The sequence below is a fragment of the Lissotriton vulgaris genome, chromosome 11 (genome assembly GCF_964263255.1).
Source record: "Lissotriton vulgaris chromosome 11, aLisVul1.2, whole genome shotgun sequence".
In the NCBI taxonomy this organism is placed as follows: Eukaryota; Metazoa; Chordata; class Amphibia; order Caudata; family Salamandridae; genus Lissotriton; species Lissotriton vulgaris.
This window is the reverse complement of record NC_141699.1, coordinates 1,088,960,425-1,088,980,688: the sequence shown is the minus strand read 5'-3', so window position 1 is coordinate 1,088,980,688 and position 20,264 is coordinate 1,088,960,425. Positions and strand designations below refer to the sequence as shown.

The following is a 20,264-nucleotide window of genomic DNA, read 5'->3' as shown; positions in this document are numbered from 1 at the left end:
ATATTACATGTATTTGAATTTAATGTGATTAAAAAAAAAAATTATCTGTACTTGTTTTTTAGTTATCTACATAACTTATTTTATTATTTATTGTTTAAATATTGTAATGTTTTATTTAATAAATATGTTTTTCAGGTTTTATATGTATATTTATAATTTATTTTTTAATGCTGTGTTATTTTTGTAGGCGAGTAGTTGCTTAGAAAATAAAAATAGATTACATGTTTTAAGTTATTGTATATTTATATGTAATTTATTTATTGGACATTAATTATGTATAATGCATTAAAGTGCATTATTTCCTCCAAAAATAATTCATTCAATGGCAAGTGCTTGTGAGATGATATTGTTTACTTATTTTTTTTTAAATGTATTAATTGAAATGAAATAAATAAGTGATCATTTTTTATTGTGTTATTTTCTGTAGTCAGTGAAGACTATGTCATTATATGTAATTTTATATTCTTAGTTAAAAAAATCATGAATATATATTTAGTTCTGTATAGTGTAAGTTAATAATGTTTCGTAGTAATGTTTTTACTCATTTAATAGGACATGTATTTGTGTATGTAAAACCTTTTTATGTCAAACACTTTACCTGTAGCTGCATACACTGGAGTAGGATAGTAAATCTAATCCCTCCTTCAAAGTCCAACACCTTTCCTACAGTTGCTTAGACTGCTGTGGGAATGGTAAGTGTTTTACTTTCAAATTCCAAAACGTTCCCTACTGTTGCTTAGCTTGAAGTCGGATTAGTAAATCTAACTCCTCCTAACTGCAACGTTTTCTCTACTGTTGCTCAGACTTAAGTGTGACTAGTAAATCTAACCGCTACAAAGTATATCACTTTTCTTAAGGTTGTGCTGATTGAATAGGAATAGTAAATCTAATCCCACTGAGATGCAACACTGACCCTCCTGTTGCTTGGGTTGAAGTAGGAATAGTAAATCTAACCCCTCCAAAGTTCAATATATTCCCTATTGTTGCTTAGACTGGATTGGTAATAGCAAATTTAAACCCTCCAAAGTCCAAAACCTTTCCTATTGTTGCTCTGACTGGAGAAGGAACAATAAATCTAACCCCTCCAAAGTCTAACACTTTTCATACTATTGTACTGACGGAAGTAGGAATAGTAATTCTAACCCCTCTGAAGGCTAACACTGTCCCTACTGGTGCTTAAATATATACAAAATCTATCTATTTGTTTGTTTATGGACGATATTACTGGCCACAATATAACTTTCTGATATTTTTCTACTTAGCATTGTAAGTACAGAAAAGCAATATTGTGGTAAACGATATGTTTGAGAAAATATTTTTGTCCACAATATTATTTACCACCAAATAGTGTCACTTATCCCCATCAGCATAGTGAATGTACCCTACATTAGTAACATCTGACTTCACTGAAGTAAGGAGCTTAATGCACAGGGTCACCTTAATAATGTACCTACCAGACTCTTTCAAGAAGCTGATTCTGTAATAGGATGTTGTGTACTTCATCAACTTAAACGTTCTAGAGTGTGGCTTTTATGAAATTAGCATTGCATTTTGCAAATATTATACTCCAATAGACATAATTTGATTTTAGACTGTATCGTGCAGTGTGGTGACAATTCTAAGATCTCAACCAGATGTAACTACCTGGATGATGTTTGAACTGGAGACCTGTGGATGAAACTCAGTGGTCGGGGGTGCTCTAAAAGCAATTAAATCTTCAAGCTAAATAAGATCTCAGTACTGCATATACATGGGTGTTCAGTATACACACCCTTTCTCTTTCCATCGGTAATGAGAGGGTCTTTGGCACAGACAATAGTCAGGAGATTAAATTCCATCAGGTGAATTTGTGCTTTTGTGATTACCCTGTATGTACAATGCTTCTATTTTCATCCCTAAATGTTGACATCTACAGTACTTTTATGAGGTAGCGATAGTTTTATTATGTTTTAGTTCTTGGAACCAGCTGACAGAGATATATAGAAGATACGAGGGCTCATATAATCCCCTGCTGGCTGGAGAACCTAGACAGCGTACCAGACCTTTTTTGGCCCACTTTTATTTTTCTTAGAGGTTTTTGATGCGATTGGTTTTACATGCTCGAGGGAGGATGGATTGATACTGTGGACTTTCATTTGATAATAACTTAATCCTTGATAATTGTTCTTCTGTTTTGTAATATATGTATTTTATTAGGTATTTTAACTTATTTTTATCATGTATTGTATTGTCCAGCATGTTGATCTTTTATGGTCATTCAACCGAAATAAAGTCTATTTATTGACTGATTGACACAGACAATAACATCCCTGAATATCTTCTTACCAGTCAACGTTTTTTGGTAGAAACTGGTCTGGAGGAAACTGTATGAGGAAAAATGGAGTTGGAAAATTAAAATCTGCCAATAGAATCTTTTTTAAATTAAAACATCCACATTTTTCTCACTCATTCACTATATCTGCTTTGTGTTTCCCACTGTTAATGACAAGACTGTCTCGGTTTGTCTGCTGTTTCTTTATTTACCTTCATTTAAACATTTTCCTCAACTTTTTTCACATTGCTTGCCATTTACCGCTTGTTTCCTTTGCCTATCACTTCTGTCGCTCATAAAACAACACCATAGCATTCACAAGTCAACTTAATAGCACTGTCTCTAACAGGGCACAACACAATAAACAAGAAGCTCCCACAGCATAAGACATTCCCCACATTGCTATAATGCAGCACAAAACACAGCATCACAAAAAAACAGAAAAACCAACAAAATGCCCAAGAAAATATATAGGAAAATTTTACTTTGTGTCATATATTACCACCTCCAGAAACCAGTTTTTATATTAAGCACAAAACAAAACTTTCTCTGCGGCATCAGCATTACTCTGAAAAACTTTTTTCTGGCTGACCTTAGAACAAACCACCCAACCTTATTTTAGCAGACTTCCAAAAGTGGCTGATGTGGTAACCTTCTGGTTGCAAAAAGTGATTGCATACTGCACACCATTTTGCAACCAATATTTTATTTTTTGATCTTTTGGTCAAAAGTAAAGAATTGTGAGTACAATCTGCCTAAATATTATTACTTAAGTAGGTTGTAATTTGCAGTGGTGACTGGCTTGCAACAAGGGTGATGTGGCTTTTGGGGCACAATAAAAAAAAAATCATAAAAAATACTTACCTCCCCGGGTGTTTTGTCTCCTCACTGAATTAACGGGTGCAGGAACCTGCTCTACCCAAGCCTGGCGCTGCTTTCACAGCATTAAAGCAGCACCAGTATTGGAAAGAGCAGCCTCTGCAGGCTCTCCTAAGAGCCCTGGAGGCCTGTCCTTTCTCTAACCTAGAGACAGCTAGGGTAGAGAACTTTAAAATGCGCGTGTCTGTCTGGCCATCTCAAGATGTTCGGTCAAAGAGACATGCACATTCTAAGGTGCATAGCGCTGCTGCTGTCACTCGGCAATGCTGGCCCTGCCCGTCCTGATACTTAGTTCAGGCCGGGTTGCTGATATTTGAAATGGTAATAAATTAACTTTATTGCCATCTTATTTTTAAGCTCAGGGACTTGTAAGGCGACGCTCCTCTGCTCAAATGGAGGAGCCGCCCCAGGTAATTTGCAATCCCCTGCAATTGAGTCCAATCACAAAGACATTGAATTGTCAGGAACGGCAGACCACACACCAGTCTTTGCATTCCAAATCAAGGAATTTTTTTTGAAACATCCTGAATTTCTCAAATGAACCGCAGCTACTTTAAGAAATATTGTTTTCAATTTCAAAAATTTCAGTGTGATCGAACACTTGTCCTCTGGACCACTGCCTCCTCTCCTTGAAACCTCCACTCTGATTGGGAACAAACACGTTCTCCTTTACAAATCACTCACACCCAACTTGAGAGTCAGTGGTTTACGACCATAATTTTTGTTGCAAAACTTTGAAGCCAACTCAAATTTAGGAAATAAGACCCTTATAAGCCCTTTCCAAATTGTGATTCAGAATGGGTTGGTAACCTCATTTTGTGTTTTGGAAAAGAGTTTTCTGAGTCGGAAAGTCATCGTTAATATGTACAGTTGAGTGGTCTTTAATGAATGTGTCTTACTTGTCCCATACTTAACATAACTTTGTGAGGGGGAACCTCTGTCCTCATGTACTTCTTCTGCTAAAGGGCCAACTATGTATTTTGAAATGAAGCTGCAAGAGAGATGAGCCTGGACCCACACAACTCACCCTAGATATCATGATTGAATTTACAATGCAGAGTTATTGAGTGGTTCGGGAGTTATTGCTGTATGTGGTTAAACCTCATTTAAAGGGATGCTTGCAGCAATTCTTTGAAAACAGAAGTAATCATTTTCATGCAGCCTTTGATGGATTCACGGCTTGCCCTGCTGGTTGGATATTTTGATATTTGCAAAAGCCCAGGGGGAGATTCTCATAAAAGTGATAAACAATGCAAGTGTTCTATCTAACAACTAAATAGCTTTATAATGACCCAATGAAGCTCTACCAAATAACATTGTGGGTTCCGTCATTTATCAGCACTTTAAAACATTTTTAGTATTATATCAGACAAAACAATATTTATTTGTATGCTTCTGTAATTGTCTTGGTGTGGAGTCACAATATCAATTTTGACACAGGTACATCACCAACATGAGTAGATCTGGAGTTAGACTAGTAAACTTCTCTAAAAAGATCCTAAAACTGTTGATACAGGCTATAGGAGGCAGGATGCATGGCTTGTTGATATGTTCCTGCTTTTGATCTGCAGTCGATATTGTGGAATAAAGCTATCCTTGTTCACTTAGGTTGTTTCACAAAATGTTGAGGACAAAACTGTGGTGTGGCCAAAATATAGAGGAAAAAATATTGAAGTAAAAAATATGAATATATACATATATATATGTGTGTGTGTGTATCTATCTATCTATCTATCTATCTATCTATCTATCTATCTATCTATCTATCTATCTATATATATATATACACATATGTGTAAATATCTAAATATGTATATATTCAAATATATAGAACATATATATATATATATATATATATTACCTACTGGCGATAGCCAGTAGGTATATATAGTTAGGATTTTTTCTCTATGGAACTTTTGAAAATTCTATGCCTAATAACTTTGGCGTTTGTGGACGGAATTGGCTGAAATTTTCAGGAAAATGGCACATTTTGTTTCTGAGCAGCTCCTGGAAATTTGGGGGGGGGGTTCGTCAAGGGGGGGCCGAGAAAAAAGGGGGGTCCCAAAACGCGTTTTTCACATGTTCATTTCCATAGGGCGGTTGGCCTCACTTTTAGCCCGAACGGCTGAATGGATTTCCACGAAACTTGGCAAAATTGTAGGGACTGTTAGCCCGATGTGCCTTTGCTAGGTCTCAATATATGTGCTTCAGTGGATTTTGAGAAATTAACGTTTAAAACAAGATATATATCTGTAACAGCGCTCCGGGCTGCGCTCCGGTTCGCGTACTTTTCGCGTATCGGAACTTTGCGAAGCGAAGCTGATTGGCTCTCCGGTGTCTGTCAACATTCTAAACAGTCCGGAGCGGCCGCCATCTTGTCTCTCGGTAGGATCGAGAGACAAGAGGAGGCCAAAACAAAGGGGGAAATGAAGGAAAGGGGGCAAGGTAGACCCCTTCTGACCCCCTAGGATTGATGAGGGGGATATTATAGAGCCACGCGGGGCCCCACAAAAAAAAAAAAAAATCCGATTTTTTCGCCGTAGAGACGCGTCTTGGTACGCGAACCGGGCAGCTAACCGGGCAGCTAACCGGGAAGCTAACCGGCAGTGTAACGGGAGTCTGAGGAGTAGCTGATTGGCTGTCAACATTGTAAACAGTCCGGAGCGGCCGCCATCTTGTCTCTCGGTAGGATCGAGAGACAAGAGGAGACCAAAACAAAGGGGGAAATGAAGGAAAGAGGGCGAGGTAGACCCCTTCTGACCCCATAGGATTGATGAGGGGGATATTATAAAGCCACGCGGGGCCCAAAAAAAAAAAAAAAAAATCCGATTTTTTTCGCCGTAGAGACGCGTCTTGGTACGCGAACCGGGCAGCTAACCGGGCAGCTAACCAGGAAGCTAACCGGCAGTGTAACGGGAGTCTGAGGAGTAGCTGATTGGCTGTCAACATTATAAACAGTCCGGAGCGGCCGCCATCTTGTCTCTCGGTAGGATCGAGAGACAAGAGGTGGAAAAAAAAAAGGTGTAAATGAATGAAAGGGGTAAGGCAGACCCCTCCTGAATCCCTAGGATTGATGAGGGGGCTATTAAAGTTCCCTGCGGGGCATAAGAAAAAAAAATTGCGATTTTTCGCGGTAAAGGTGCTTCCTGGTACGTTAACCGGGCAGCTAACCGGCAGCGTAACGGGAGTCCGACATATTGTGTTTTTTGAACGTTTGTGATATGTGCACGTGTGGATTTTGTCTAATTAAGGTTAAAAAAAATATATATATATCTTTAAGCGTGTTCTGGCGCGCTTACGTTTTGGGTTTGGTTTGCGCTGCAGAGACGATACGTCACGGTTATGCGATGCATCATGAGGCGTCTCACTGGCTACGTGATACGTCACTTAATAAAGAATATATTTTACAGCTATAGATATTAGCTTTTAAGAAACCAATGAAATTCACAGAAAAAAACATAGGTTATAGACCATATATAGTTAGGAATTTGCATTTACAAAACCTTGAAAATTCACTGAAAAAACCATAGGTTATAGACCATATATAGTTAGGGATTAGCATTTAAAAAACCTTATTTTATTTGCACAAAACCATTGAAATTCCATATATAGTTAGTTGCACTAACTATATATCGCGGACCCGCAATCCACTGCTAATAATGTCACATATTACATCATTCATGACATGGTCAGTGACATCACTGATGACATCACTGATGACATCTCAAATGACATCACTGATGACATCACTGATGACATCTCAAATGACATCACTGATGACATCACTGACATCTCATTTGACATTACTGATTACATCACTGATGATATCATTTATGTGATAATACATCTTCAGACTCTAATATAACCTTAGATACACTCAGTGTAAACAGGCACTCACAGACTGTCACACATCCATGGAGTTACTCACACACCTAGTCAGTCATGCAAAGAATCAATCACATCTCCATTTCCTCAACTATACAGTTATACACACCTTACTTACTCAAACATATAGTAACACATATTTACTCTCTTATACAATCCTTGATACAAGTTCACAATGATTCATACAGCCACTCACACATTCACTGGCTCTTATGTTCAGTTATTTATATATGTCAACACTCACATGGAGTGTGTTTTACATATGTACTTACTTTGACATGTAGCACTGAGATATCCATTCACTCACCAATATACTCATGCACACAGTCAACTGTCCATACAGCTGTTTCTACATGCACTTTTGAACCCATACACCTAGGGAATCAACTGCTCACACATCTATGCACAGAGTTATACACCTCCCAGCCACCCACACACATACTCAGTCTCCCATACAAATACTTGGGCAACCATTCAATAACCCATATAGTTACTGATATAGCTACTGATTTAAACATGCAGCAGTTTACAGAACAACATAAATAATGATTGCCAAATTAAGACACTTTAATCAATCACTAACCCATACACTCAGTGAGACACATTTAATCACTCACTCATACAGTCAGTCATGCACCTACTAAATCCTTCATCCAGACACTTATACATCCACTCATTCTTCAATATGTAAGACATATTTTAACTTTACAGAAACATACAGTCACTGGGTGTTGTCATCAATGATGTCATCAGTGATGTCATCAGTGATGTCATTTGAGATGTCATCAGTGATGTCATCAGTGATGTCACTGACCATGTCATGAATGATGTAATATGTGACATCATTAGCAGTGGATTGCGGGTCCTCGATATATAGTTAGTGCAACTAACTATATATGGAATTTCAATGGTTTTGTGCAAATAAAATAAGGTTTTTTAAATGCTAATCCCTAACTATATATGGTCTATAACCTATGGTTTTGTCAGTGAATTTTCAAGGTTTTGTAAATGCAAATTCCTAACTATATATGGTCTATAACCTATGGTTTTTTCTGTGAATATATATATATATATATATATATATATATATATATATATATATATATATATATATATATATATATATATATATATATATATATATACATATACATAACATATAGAAAGAGGAAAACACCTTGTAGCATTATTTTTGTGCAGGAAAATGTCCCTCTCTGCACAAAAACAATCCAGCCTGGAATGGAGGTACTTTTTGCACCATGGCGCTAGGGTGTCTGTGTTGGCTCTGAGGAAATGGCTTCAAACAGGCACAAAGGACCGGAATGCACCATAATGCTTAAATACGGTGTATTGCTGCCCTTTCACTTTGGCGTAGGGCAGCACAGCAAGGTGCCTAGCTGCGCTGCCCTACAACAAAATGCCATAGATGAGGCCCTAAGTAGTTATAGCCAAGCATGCTTTTCCATAGAAAGAGCATTTTTCAGTTTGCCAATAACTTTGTCGCAGTGTGACGATTTTTCACAAAACATTCCCAAAAATATATGCATCCAGTTCAGCTTCTTCCTGGAAAGTTTTGGTGTGGCCCGTCAAGTAGAGGTTGAGAAAAAGGAGGGTGTCCCAAAACAAAGATCCTGATGTACCCCATAGACAGGCTACAGAACAAACTGCGGAACGGAATTGCAGAAAAATTGGTAGGACGCTAGATCTTGCTCCTTAGATTGTGAATTTTGTGATTTGGTATAAACTCATTCAGTAGTTTTTGAGAAATTAAGTTTGAAAAATAATTGCATACCTTGATGGCTGGGTCCATGAGAGTCTTGAGAGACTCTTGAGAGAGCAGCAATTTATAAATAGAGAATTTTGATTGGCCCTGGAAGCTTTTCTTTCCTTGGGCCAGCTCGCTCTCAGGAGGAGTGAGCGCTTTGATTGGCTGCCAGTAACTTGAGAAAAGTTTTGCTGGCAGCCATTTCAGGACTCAAATACTTTGTTCCTGTTTTGGAGTTTAAAGATAAATAGTATAAGGGGCAGGGAAGGGATACCATGACCCCCTAGGCCCCATAGAGGCCTCACATGAACCTAAAAAAAACAAATCAACTAAAAATGATGCAATCTAGCAAGACTGTCACAGGATCGGAAGGCAAAACATAAAATGGCAGTAAGGCCAGCAATAAATAATCATAAACCCAGAGGAGCCCACCCCCAGGGGCCACAATTCCCCTCTCCCCAAGCGTTCAAAGGTAATGGAGAGCCCACCCTTGGATCAAAATTTGTTTATATGGAGAGGAGGTCCACTGTCTCCGATCCTCTAGAGGCCGCAGGGAGCCCAAACCCAGGGCCAAAATATGTTTATATGTTGCCGGGGCCAAATGGCCCCTCTCACCCATCTTCCAGAGTACTAACCAAGGGGGTCATTATGATGGCAGACGGACCTGCGTCCGTCCTTCACCCCAGAGGTGGAGGGACCGTCCGCAGGGGCAGCGGCAGTCCCTCCGTGCGAATTAGGATGTGACCGCCACCCTGGCGGTCACATCCTGTATTTTTAACATTGCAGCAGGTGCTGCTTGAAGCAGCACCTGCCGCAATGCTAAAAATACATGCAGTGCATTTGCATGCACAAAGCGGCAGGCACCGCGCGGTGCCTACCGCTATGTGCAAGCAAATGCAGGGGGGTACCATAGGTACCCCCCATGTGCACCGCCCACCCCCTGACACCCTGGGGGCCTGCAACGGGCCCCCAAACAGAAAAGACCACATGGTTTTCTAGGGCAGAAAAGCATGTTTCCCCATGCATCCTAATATGGCTGGCGGTGTCTGATAGACACCACCACCATATTAGAGCTTTTCTGCCGCGGGACCGCAGCGGAAAAGCTGCAGACGTTCTTCCCGACCCCCCTACCATCCTAATCTTCCGCCGGCCCGGAGGATGCGGATTCACCGCAATCCTAATCGGCCCCCAAGAGTTCAGGTAAAAAATGAATGTTTGCCCGCCCTTAAATATCTTAGGTTCTGATTGAGTCTGGATTTTGACTGGGCAAAGAGCATTTACTACAGTGCCACAATAAGCGGTCAACTTTGTCTTCTTCATGGCTAGAACTAAAATGTGTGTTGTCACTATACCATAGTCAAGGAGTTTGTGTAGCTTTAATTTGTATGACGAAGTTTAAGGTCAGTGGATGAATTTGCAAATAGGTGTTTGCTTTTAGACAGAATTTCTAAAGCAACTCATTTTCTGACTTTACTGGTGGCAAAAGATTTTTGATAGGCCTCTCTAAGAGTAGTATATAGAGATTTGACTGCTCATTGGAAGAAGAGACTGGGAGTGTGATAAAATTAACAAAACATTTCAAACACTCACTCGCAGTCAAGAGATCTGGGTTAAATCCATCGTTCTTTTGCTCACCACGCCACCCCAGGTTGAACCCAGCCATTTGCAAATCAGTCTTAAACCTGCTCCTCATGGGAACAGTCTAGCCCAAACAGGCCAGGTCATCCCGGGACTGGGAGCAAGCATCCCGGGACCAGAGTTGAGGTATCCCCCCCTCATCAGCCAGACTAGAACTAATCCAGTGGCATAGCGAGCAATGGGCCCACGTCAACACCCTCTGTTGGGAACATTAGTGTAAAGGTGAGATCCAAACCACTCTGTGATAGTGGGGGAGTTACCTTTTTTTATCAGGAAAAAGGATTGGGTCAACAATCATAAAAAGCAAAAACTCCTTTTCCTGAACTTTACAACCAATTTCTATTACTTTGTCCCATAAAGAGACATTCCACAGGTAGGAGAAGGTATTTCGTCTATGCGCAGGTTACCAAATTTACAAACTTTTTGAGTGTCAGACAGGGATTAACACGCATGTATTTACAAACACAAATTTAAAAAAGTTCTCATTCATTTATTAAAAATATTTTTAAAAAAACAACAATACCTTGTCTCATTTACATTATACATCTTGTTATACACAAATCAATTACAAAAAATATTATTTGAATTGGTTTAAAAACTTGAATAACTAAACTTTGCTAATCAGCATAGTTCAAAAAATCTCACTCTAGTGTTTTTTTCTTTTTTATATAAAAACAAAAAACAAACAAACTGTTTGTTTGTTCTTTGTTTTTATATAAAAAAAGAAAAAAACACTAGAGTGAGATTTTTTGAAAGTTTAGTTATTCAAGTTTTTAAACCAATTCAGCGTGTTAATCCCTGTTTGACACTCAAAAAGTTTGTAAATTTGGTAACCTGCGCATAGATGAGATCCTGTCTCTTTATGGGACAAATTAATAGAAATTGGTTGTAAAGTTCAGGAAAAGGAGTTTTTGCTTTTTATGATTGAGATCCAAACCACCCCACTTTGTTCCAGTGCTAAGCTGCATCACATACCTTACAAGAAAGTGTTCTGCAGAGTTTTCGAGACACTGATGTGAGACCGAGGACTGATGACTACATGAAAGACATGTTCTAGAGGTGAGGGGATACTACCTGAAATCTGCTCAACTTGTTGGAAAAGCTGAGGGTTTTCCAAGTGCTAAGAAATCTGCTTAGAAATGGAAGATGTGCTTAGCTCTGGAGAAGAAGAAAATGCTCATAAGGAGAAGCCCAGCCAACTATTATCAAGAGTGTTACCATTGCTCCCCACCACAAGAAAGGAACTCCCTTCACATTATGCTGCTTATGTGGTGAACTGCACAAACAAAGTTGAGACTCAAGACCGGTGTGTGAGGTGTAGCACATTTTCAGGATATTCTGGGGGGCGGGGGGGGGGGGCAGATGCTGCCGCTTCTCACTGTGTGATGTGCCAGGCGATTGCCATAATTGTTGTAGCATGGAGCCCACCCCATCCACCTGGAGATCACAACCTACTAGGATGCATCACCTGAAACCAGGCAGGCTGTTGTGTGCACCTGGAGGATGCCACCAAAGAGTAAGGCCACTGTCTGTGGTCCAGCGCCACTTTGAGGACACTTGTGAATGAGAGAGATAAGCACACTGAATGGATCAATTCAACAAATAGATGACACAGGCCTCAAAGAAAGAGACTGATATGGTATAGTGCACTGTAAAGACCTTCCCTGTTTTATGGCATTGTGTTTTCAATATAAATGCATTTAGCTCTACTTGGCACAGATTGACCTTCAGATCGACACCTCATAGGTATTGCTTAGTGAAGTTGAACCTGCACTAATGTTGCCTGGTACTGCTACCCTTTACAAAAAAACATAATCAGGGTAGAACCTAATCGTACCAGTGAATGTGGCACTAGAGGTGGTTGACAGTATAGCTGTGACAATAAACTATTTTGAGTGTTTTAAATTTCCATCTCTTTTATGTTACAGACCTGAGATATCTAACTTGTTATTTGCAGCTTTGAGTTCACATATACTGGTCATAGCCTATTTTGCCTGATAGATGATTCATGATATAGGATGGATTCAAAAATATTCCTCCTGCATGTGTGACTTTTCCTAGTTGCTATGGAAGAGGAGGGGCTCAAGTGAGGCCCAGGAAGGTCATCTGAGGCTCACCCAGAATATTTGTGAGCAAAATAACAGTCCCTTCCCACATGGCTCCAACTAAAGAAAGTTCAAGAAAGCGGGTGATACCAAGACTTACACATCACTAACTAGTAGCGCCTCAAAGATAGCACTCACCTATCATCATAGCATTCATAGACTTCGCTCATCTTCTTCTTGCGGCACCAGTAGACTATAAGGACAATGGCGATTATAAGCAGCAACAGGAATACAAGAGCCCCAAAGAGGATGCCAAAAAAGGCGTTGAGGTTCATGGCGATGGTGTCACAAGTTGGACCTGAAGTGGTATAAATTGAGAAAGGGACACACCTGCACAGGGAGAAGAGACAACAAATCTCAAATATTCATTAGATATAATTTTACATCCTTTTACACTTTTATTTTAGCATTTTGTTAATTAACCACAAATTCCCTGAGGACCAAACATACTTCCAATTAAGCAAATTCGCCAAAAACAAATGAAGGCACATAGAGGTGCCACTTATCCAGAGCGCTGCTGATCTGGAAAGCACAAGCATAGCTAGCATCGATTGTTTAAAGATAAAAAGGACATTTTGGATGGAGTAAATCCTACGCAATTTGGTTATATATCAATTTCAGCATCGACGAGCCATCCTGAGCATGCTGATTTAAGAATCAAGTGTTGTTTTAATGGGTCAATTAGACTGTTGGAGGGAGTGTTTGGGAGGTAAGACATCCCTTAACTACTGCAACAAATAATGGGCAACAGAATTATGTACGTGAATTGTGGTTTCTCAGAATAGCAGAATTGGTAATGGCTATGTATTATAACACAGTGGGTGATTCATTGAGCAATGGGGGCTGAAATAGAGTACTAAAGTGACGTGTGACATATTTCCAACCTCAGATACTGAATAAAAGTTCTGCCACACATTTGTAAACAGTTTGAGAGTCTTTACTGATAGTTCTACAGAATTGCTGCAAATAAAGTTACATAAGAAAAATACAAACATTTTTTAAATATTTCTCCATGAATTCATAAGTTGCCACCAGTTTTAGATAAAAGATCATGTGCTGCTTTCCATCACTTGGTTCTCTGAGAGACAATTGAAGCAACAAATATCATGTGGCCAGAATATTGTGTCAAAAATATCAAGGACCAGAATTTCAAGAAGACAAGTGCAAATACGGAACCATATATCTTCTACTTTTAACTCCACATCTACACACCTTGAAGATATGCACCTTCTTATGGTACATATAGGTGGAATTACGTATAGCAAAGCTTGCTTTCATATAGAAACTTACCTTCACAATATTTTTGTCCTCAATATTCTTGACACAATATTTTGTCCACAATATATTTTTAACTCAATATTTTGTCCAACCCACGCACTACTTAGCATCAAGGAGCTTGGATGCCTGTTTTTTGAAGCAAAACCCAATCTACCAATAACAGGTTGGCAGGTTTTGCATGAAAAATTTTCAGTTTTGACATTGGGTCATCAAGGAGAAATTCTTTAGTTTCGTCAATGTTTTCCAGATATGAAATTAAATGAAAATGCAATTTATAATGTGCAACTGAGACAACAGTGGCATTTGGCGCTGCCACCCCAATTAACAAAAGACCTGAACTTGAGGAATTCCTGCAAAAAGCCATTGAACAGAAAAGATACAAGTTATAAAGATTTCCTGAATAGTAATAAATCCTTGGATGATCTCAAAGGGCCCGATTCAAAGAAACTAATTTAAGACAAAATCCTAAACTTGTTACTTTTGGTATTCACAGAAGTTAGGATTTTGTCTTAAGACAAACTTAAGACAGACTTAAGACAGACTTAAGTTAGGATTTTGTCTTAAGTCTGTCTTAAGTCTGTCTTAAGTTTGTTTTAAGACAAACTTAAGACACAATCCTAACTTCTGTGAATACTAAAAGTAGTAAGTTTAGGACTTTGTCTTAAGTTAGTTCTGTGAATCAGCCCCAGTGAGAGCAGCAGGCTATTCCTGAGTTGTGCAGCTCTGACTGAAAAGGCCCAAGCCCAGTCTGGACTTTCTTAAATTTGAGGACACAGAGAGGTTAGATATCCCTTATAGGAATGCAAGTTTCTAGATGGAGAATAGTGTACGTATTTTCTTTGCAGAAATAATGGGTCTATCTTATGTACCACTCTAAAAGATATGAATAGAGCTTTCAATACAGTGGAAAGCTAATGAAGCTTTTACAAGAGTCTGTGTCGGAGATGAAAATCTGGGATGGTTTAGGGCAAGTTTAGCTGCTGCTGTTTGAATGTGCACCAATTGTTTGAGTAAGTAAGCAGGAAAGCCAAAGATGTAGCGCATTGCAATAGTCAAGTCTGCTCAAAATGATACTTTGCATCATTAATACCCGTGGTGGGATGGGAAAAAAAGTTAATATTTTCTAAAGCATTCACAGCCAGGTGAACCAGATGGAAAGGATCTTAGTAACATATGAAGTGTGAGAGAGATTACTATTACATTGCACTCATAAATTGCACACGAGTGTCGATGCTACCAGCGGATCATTGTACGTCAGGGGCCAAACAGGTAGAGCAGTGGGTTTCGTAGTGGCACATAAGAGGATTTCTGTTTTGTCCCCATTACATTTGAATTCTTTGCTATTCAACCAGGCTAAATGTCTGTTAGAAAATGATTGATTGAGTTCACAAATTGTTTCTGAAAATGATCTCAAAATAAAACCGGCAAAATATCGTCTGCATAGTTGATGAGATTGATACACTGAGATCTAATAGGTGCAGGGCGGGGATGTAAGTGCACATTGAGCAGAGTTGGGCTAAGGCCTGAACCTTGGGCTACCTAGTGCTTAACTCATTTAACAAAAAAAGGAGCAGGAGTGCATTTGAATGCCTTGTGATCTCTTCTTTTGTCCTCATATCACCAATGTCTGCAAAACTAGGCCTTCCCATACAACCTGTCCCAAACTCAGGTAAATTTCATTGTAACTCTGGCACTGCCAATCTAGTCCTACGTGTTTCCTGGTTACTGGTTCCACGCAGGTGTAATCATAGGACACTTCCTTAAGACATTGTTATACCACACCATCTTTGGAAATCATCCCATATCCTACTATGAAAGCCCCCCTTAGCTCCAGAGCCGGTGTCCATTTTGTATATACGTCTGACTGTCTGTGGCCAATCAAGCCCCTTTGGAGGGAGGGGATTCGTCCAGCGCTTACAGTCCTTTCTTCTGGCTAAAAGCATTAAATAAAACAGAAGGGCCCTCCTGAATTTAGATAGAGGCTGACTGGACGGTCTTCGACCCCCATCAATACCATTCTTAAAATCAGTGTTATATGTGCCCCAAAGAATTTGTTAACGACTTTCTCAACATCCTGCCAATAGGCCTGTAGTTCTGTGCACTTAAAAAACATGTGTTGGTCGTCAGCTCTTAGCAGACCGCATCTACCGCATCTTGGTGTCGGTTCTTGCACAAACTTAGCTACCTTCTGGGGTGTCCAGTAAAGCCTATTGATGGTGAAGACATTATTCTGTTTCAGATTGGTGGGTTTAACCACCAAGTACAACAGTTTTAAGGAAAGTTGCCAGATTGTTTGTAGTTCCGTCGTCTGAATAATTCCTTTCCATACTGAGTATGGTGCCATCAGCTTCCTGTCTTCGGGATCAAGTAGAGTCCAAAACCAGTAAACAACTTTCTTTTTTTCTGGGGCCCCATCCTGCATTTTTTAATTGAATTCCCACATCCCCACAATCTCCTGTTCATTGGCTGCCATCCAAGATCATAGCTGGAGGTACTTGAATCTAGAAATGGAGTTACCAGTCTTCGCCACTAATACTTCCCAGGGCAACATACCCTACTGTCAGGAGATCCCCCCATAATTTAATACCGGCCTCCTCAATGGGAGACTCAATCCATCTTTGAGACACTCAGGCGTACCTGGTGAATCCCAAATTAGGGAGGAATCCAAAAAATAACCCATGCCAAGAATCCTTCTTACTCCCACCCAGAGAGTAAGTGCTGCCTTTAAAATCTTCAACCTGACCTTTTTAAAGAACTTCCTTGCCCCAAACTTATACAAAAAACCTTTAGAGCCCCACTCCCATTCCATATCTTCCAACAAACCTCCCCATATAAGGGACACTTGTTTACTTAGAAGCGCTCTGCAGTTTTTAAACCGGAAAACCATACAGTATAATTTTAGATCTGGAAGAGCCAGTCTACCCTTTTCAAGCGTATGCCTTAATTTCTTCTAGGCCAGCCGAGCTCCCTTTGATGCCCAAATAAAATTGGCTATTTTTCCCTGTACCTTATCAATTATGATGTTTGGAAATGTCAAGGGGATACAATTGAAAAGGTACATCAATTAGGGAAGTATCACCATTTTAATCAAGTTCACTCTCCCATACATAGTCAAGGGCAGATTCTTCCATCTACCTAATTTTTTTTGTTGGATCTGTTTATTAAAGTTTGTACATGAATGAAAAACAATATACCATCATAGAAATTATCATAAAGAACCAGTAGGTGATTACCAGACAAAATGTGTAAACCAACATCCCATCGGTATGGAAACATCACTATTATCGGTTGCATCTTGTAACAACAAACAGCATACTTTGCCGCATCCCTCCTGCAGCATTGCTATTTAATCTAGTTGTGTTACAGTAGATCTCTACTATGCATGTACATATCAATTGCCTATATACAGCTCATATGGCTTCACTCCGCCATGACACATCAATCTGCTTATGCAATCAAATAGTCAAATGAACAAAATCTAATCTAATGTGAGAACACCATCGGGGTAGGAGGGGAAGAGGGAGCCTTATAAAGGTAGGTAAGAAAACATGGATCTCAATCGCTATGAGACAGACCTTGTAAACAATCATATAGTTGTACTTCATGACTGCTTTTTGAACACACATAACAATCTCCTGCGGAATGTCACCCCACCAGCACATCATTTTGGCTGTCCAGGAGGCATGATTCAGGGATCGGCCCGGGGGAACCCCATCCTCGTCCGTGATGGTGAGGAATGGTCTTATTGCACCCTCTCCATATAAGTGCCCCAAGGTATGATAAACCGTCCTCTCGGTGTCAGCATACCCAGTAAGGGCATAACGGGTGCGTACAGTGGGACGCGTCGGACCTGCGGAAACATATCCGCACAATCTGGACCAATAAAGCAAGCAGTTAATTTCATCTATTACACGGCTGGAATATGGAGAGGATCCTGTCCAGAGAGTAGGGGGGCCACGTTCCACTGAGTCTGAGAGATGTAGTTCCTCCACCCATGTTGCCACCCATGGTATTCTAAAAGCCAGAAAGTAGTGCTCTAAATTGGGTAAAGACAGCACTCCCCTTGACCGTGGCAGGCACAACTTCATCAGAGCTACCATGCACCACCAGTTATTCCAAATAAAATCCCTGACAATCCCCTCCAGGGAGCGAAAGAAGGACATGGGTAGGTAAAGCGGGAGATTGGAAAAAAATAAAGGAGATGCTGCAGCATAACCATTTTAATTAACTCCACTCTTCCTATAACCGAGAGGTTGAGCGTCTTCCACAACTCAATCTGGAATTTGAGTGCTGTAACCGCCCTAGTGATGTTGCCGTCTATAAGATCCAGATCGTTATGATAAATGTATATGCCCAGATATCTGACCACCACTGTTTGCCAATGCACTACTGCCCTGTCCACCTCCCAACAAGAGAGTAAATGGCTATAAGCAAGACTTACCCCCGTGCACACCCAGCCCAGACAGACACGCAAAGGATCTCAATATGTCAGGGATTACTCGTTGGACCTCTAGAATATCCTTGACATACAGCAAAATGTTGACCGCATAAAGCGGGGCCACATGTATGCCATTTCCAAGACGTATCCCCCATTCTGGCGCTGAGCTCTGCAACACCATGGCTAGTGGTTCTATCACCTGGGCAAAAATCAATGGGGAGAGGGGACACCCCTGGCGAGTCCCCCTTTATGTTACATTCTTCCATCTAACTAATGATGATTCAACCTCCTTTGCTACATTTTCCAAATTGTACTGCGATATTGCCTCTGACTTTAAAATGTATGCCTAAATACCTAAGCTCATCCTGTACTTCCCCCCAACTCGGATCATTCAAACACATTACGCCGGACTTCAGATTGTTTACCAAATATCCAGATAGTTGCCCCATATTCTTTCACCAAAACATCCCTCCTGGCAATGGTTAGAACTGGGTCCGAAGTCAATATTGTGAGATCTTCCGCATTAAATGCAACTTTATTTTTGTAAGCGCCTGAGCTAAAAGGAATGACCTGAGCATCTTGCTGCAGTAGCTGAGCAAATGGCTCAATATAAATATCAAACAACAGTGGGAAGATAGGACAGCCCTGCCGACTGCCCCTGGTGATCGAAAAACTTCTTGTAAGGGAGCCATTGAGAAGGATCTTAACTGTTGAGTGCTCATATAAAGCTTTTAATGTTGCGATTAAACAAGGGCCAACACCAATTATTGCCAGAACTTCCTACAGGTAAGCCCAGCAAACATGGTTGAACGCCTTAGCCACTTTCAATGTAACTATGGCCCAGGGAAACGAACAGGCTGTGGAAAGGTCTATACTGCAAATTAGTAGCTGGGTAAGTTCATGGATATGCCTCCCTTGGACACATTTCTTCTGATCAAGGTATATAAGCTGAGGTGCCAGTTTAGCCTGTCTCTCTGCCAAGATACTGACAAAAATCTTATCGTCTGCATTAAACAGGGAACTCAGATGATACAGATCCGCCTTCTTAGGGTCTTTAGCTGGTTTTAAAATTCAGACTATAGTAGCCTCCTTCACGACCCAGGTACCCGGATCCTCCCCTTATACACTAGATTGAACAAGGTCTTCCAGACTGGCACTATTTCCTATATTAGGAGTTTGCAGACCTCTGAGGGAATGCCATCCAGGACAGCTGCATTCCCGCTCTTGGCACTGATCACATCCTTTCTAATCTCCTCCTGGGTAAGGGAGGCTTCCATACACTCTTTTCCTTCTCCACTAAGTAAAGAAAGACGAGCCCCCCCAACCATCTTCTAAGTCTTTGGGGTTCTGGAAAAAGATAAACCATATGGTTCTGCATATCTTCCAAATTGTCTATCACCTCACCCTGGGCAACTACCAGTTACCTAATCATATGCCTAGATCTTTCTCCACTGGCATTCAAAGCAAGTAATTCCCTGGCTTTCACCCCATACTTTACTGTTTCATACTTCCAGCCTGCCGCCTTGCCTTGCACTTGGAATCCAATTTGATTTTATAATTTAGTTGCGCCTCTTCAAGCCGTTTTAACAACATCTCTGTATCTTTCCCTTGTAAAGAGGCCTCAAGAATAAAAACATCTTTTTCCATTCCTGCCAATTCAGCTCTCTCTTCTGTACCCTTAGAACAATCCAAACATTTTAGTACCCTCTGAATGCATGCTTTAAAAGCATCCTGTTCTACTCCTGGGGAGCCTGTTCCGGTATTAACCAAAAAATACGCAGATATAGCCTTTTTAAGGCAAGCAACACCTCCTCATTTAAGAGGAGAGCATGCTTTAATGTCTGCCTTACATTGGGCTTAATTCCCGGAACCTGTAATGTCATGGTGATGGCTGAATGGTCAGAAATATGAGCCGGATGGTGTATGAGCTCTTTTATATTTGCCGCTAAACCCATTTCCACACAA

General features: G+C 40.2%; 1 protein-coding gene across 1 annotated transcript in view; it reads right to left on the bottom strand.

The window, feature by feature from the left end:
* The window catches only part of LOC147684197 (uncharacterized), a 165,987-nt gene that overhangs the window by 2,819 nt on the left and 142,904 nt on the right, over window positions 1–20,264 (bottom strand). Inside the window, exons 12-13 of the mRNA XM_086942609.1 lie at window positions 12,722–12,913; window positions 2,326–2,363 (exon numbers count right to left, since the gene is read on the bottom strand). Of these exons, the coding sequence (XP_086798735.1) occupies window positions 2,326–2,363; window positions 12,722–12,913 (230 nt within the window). The remainder of the gene's footprint in view (window positions 1–2,325; window positions 2,364–12,721; window positions 12,914–20,264) is intronic.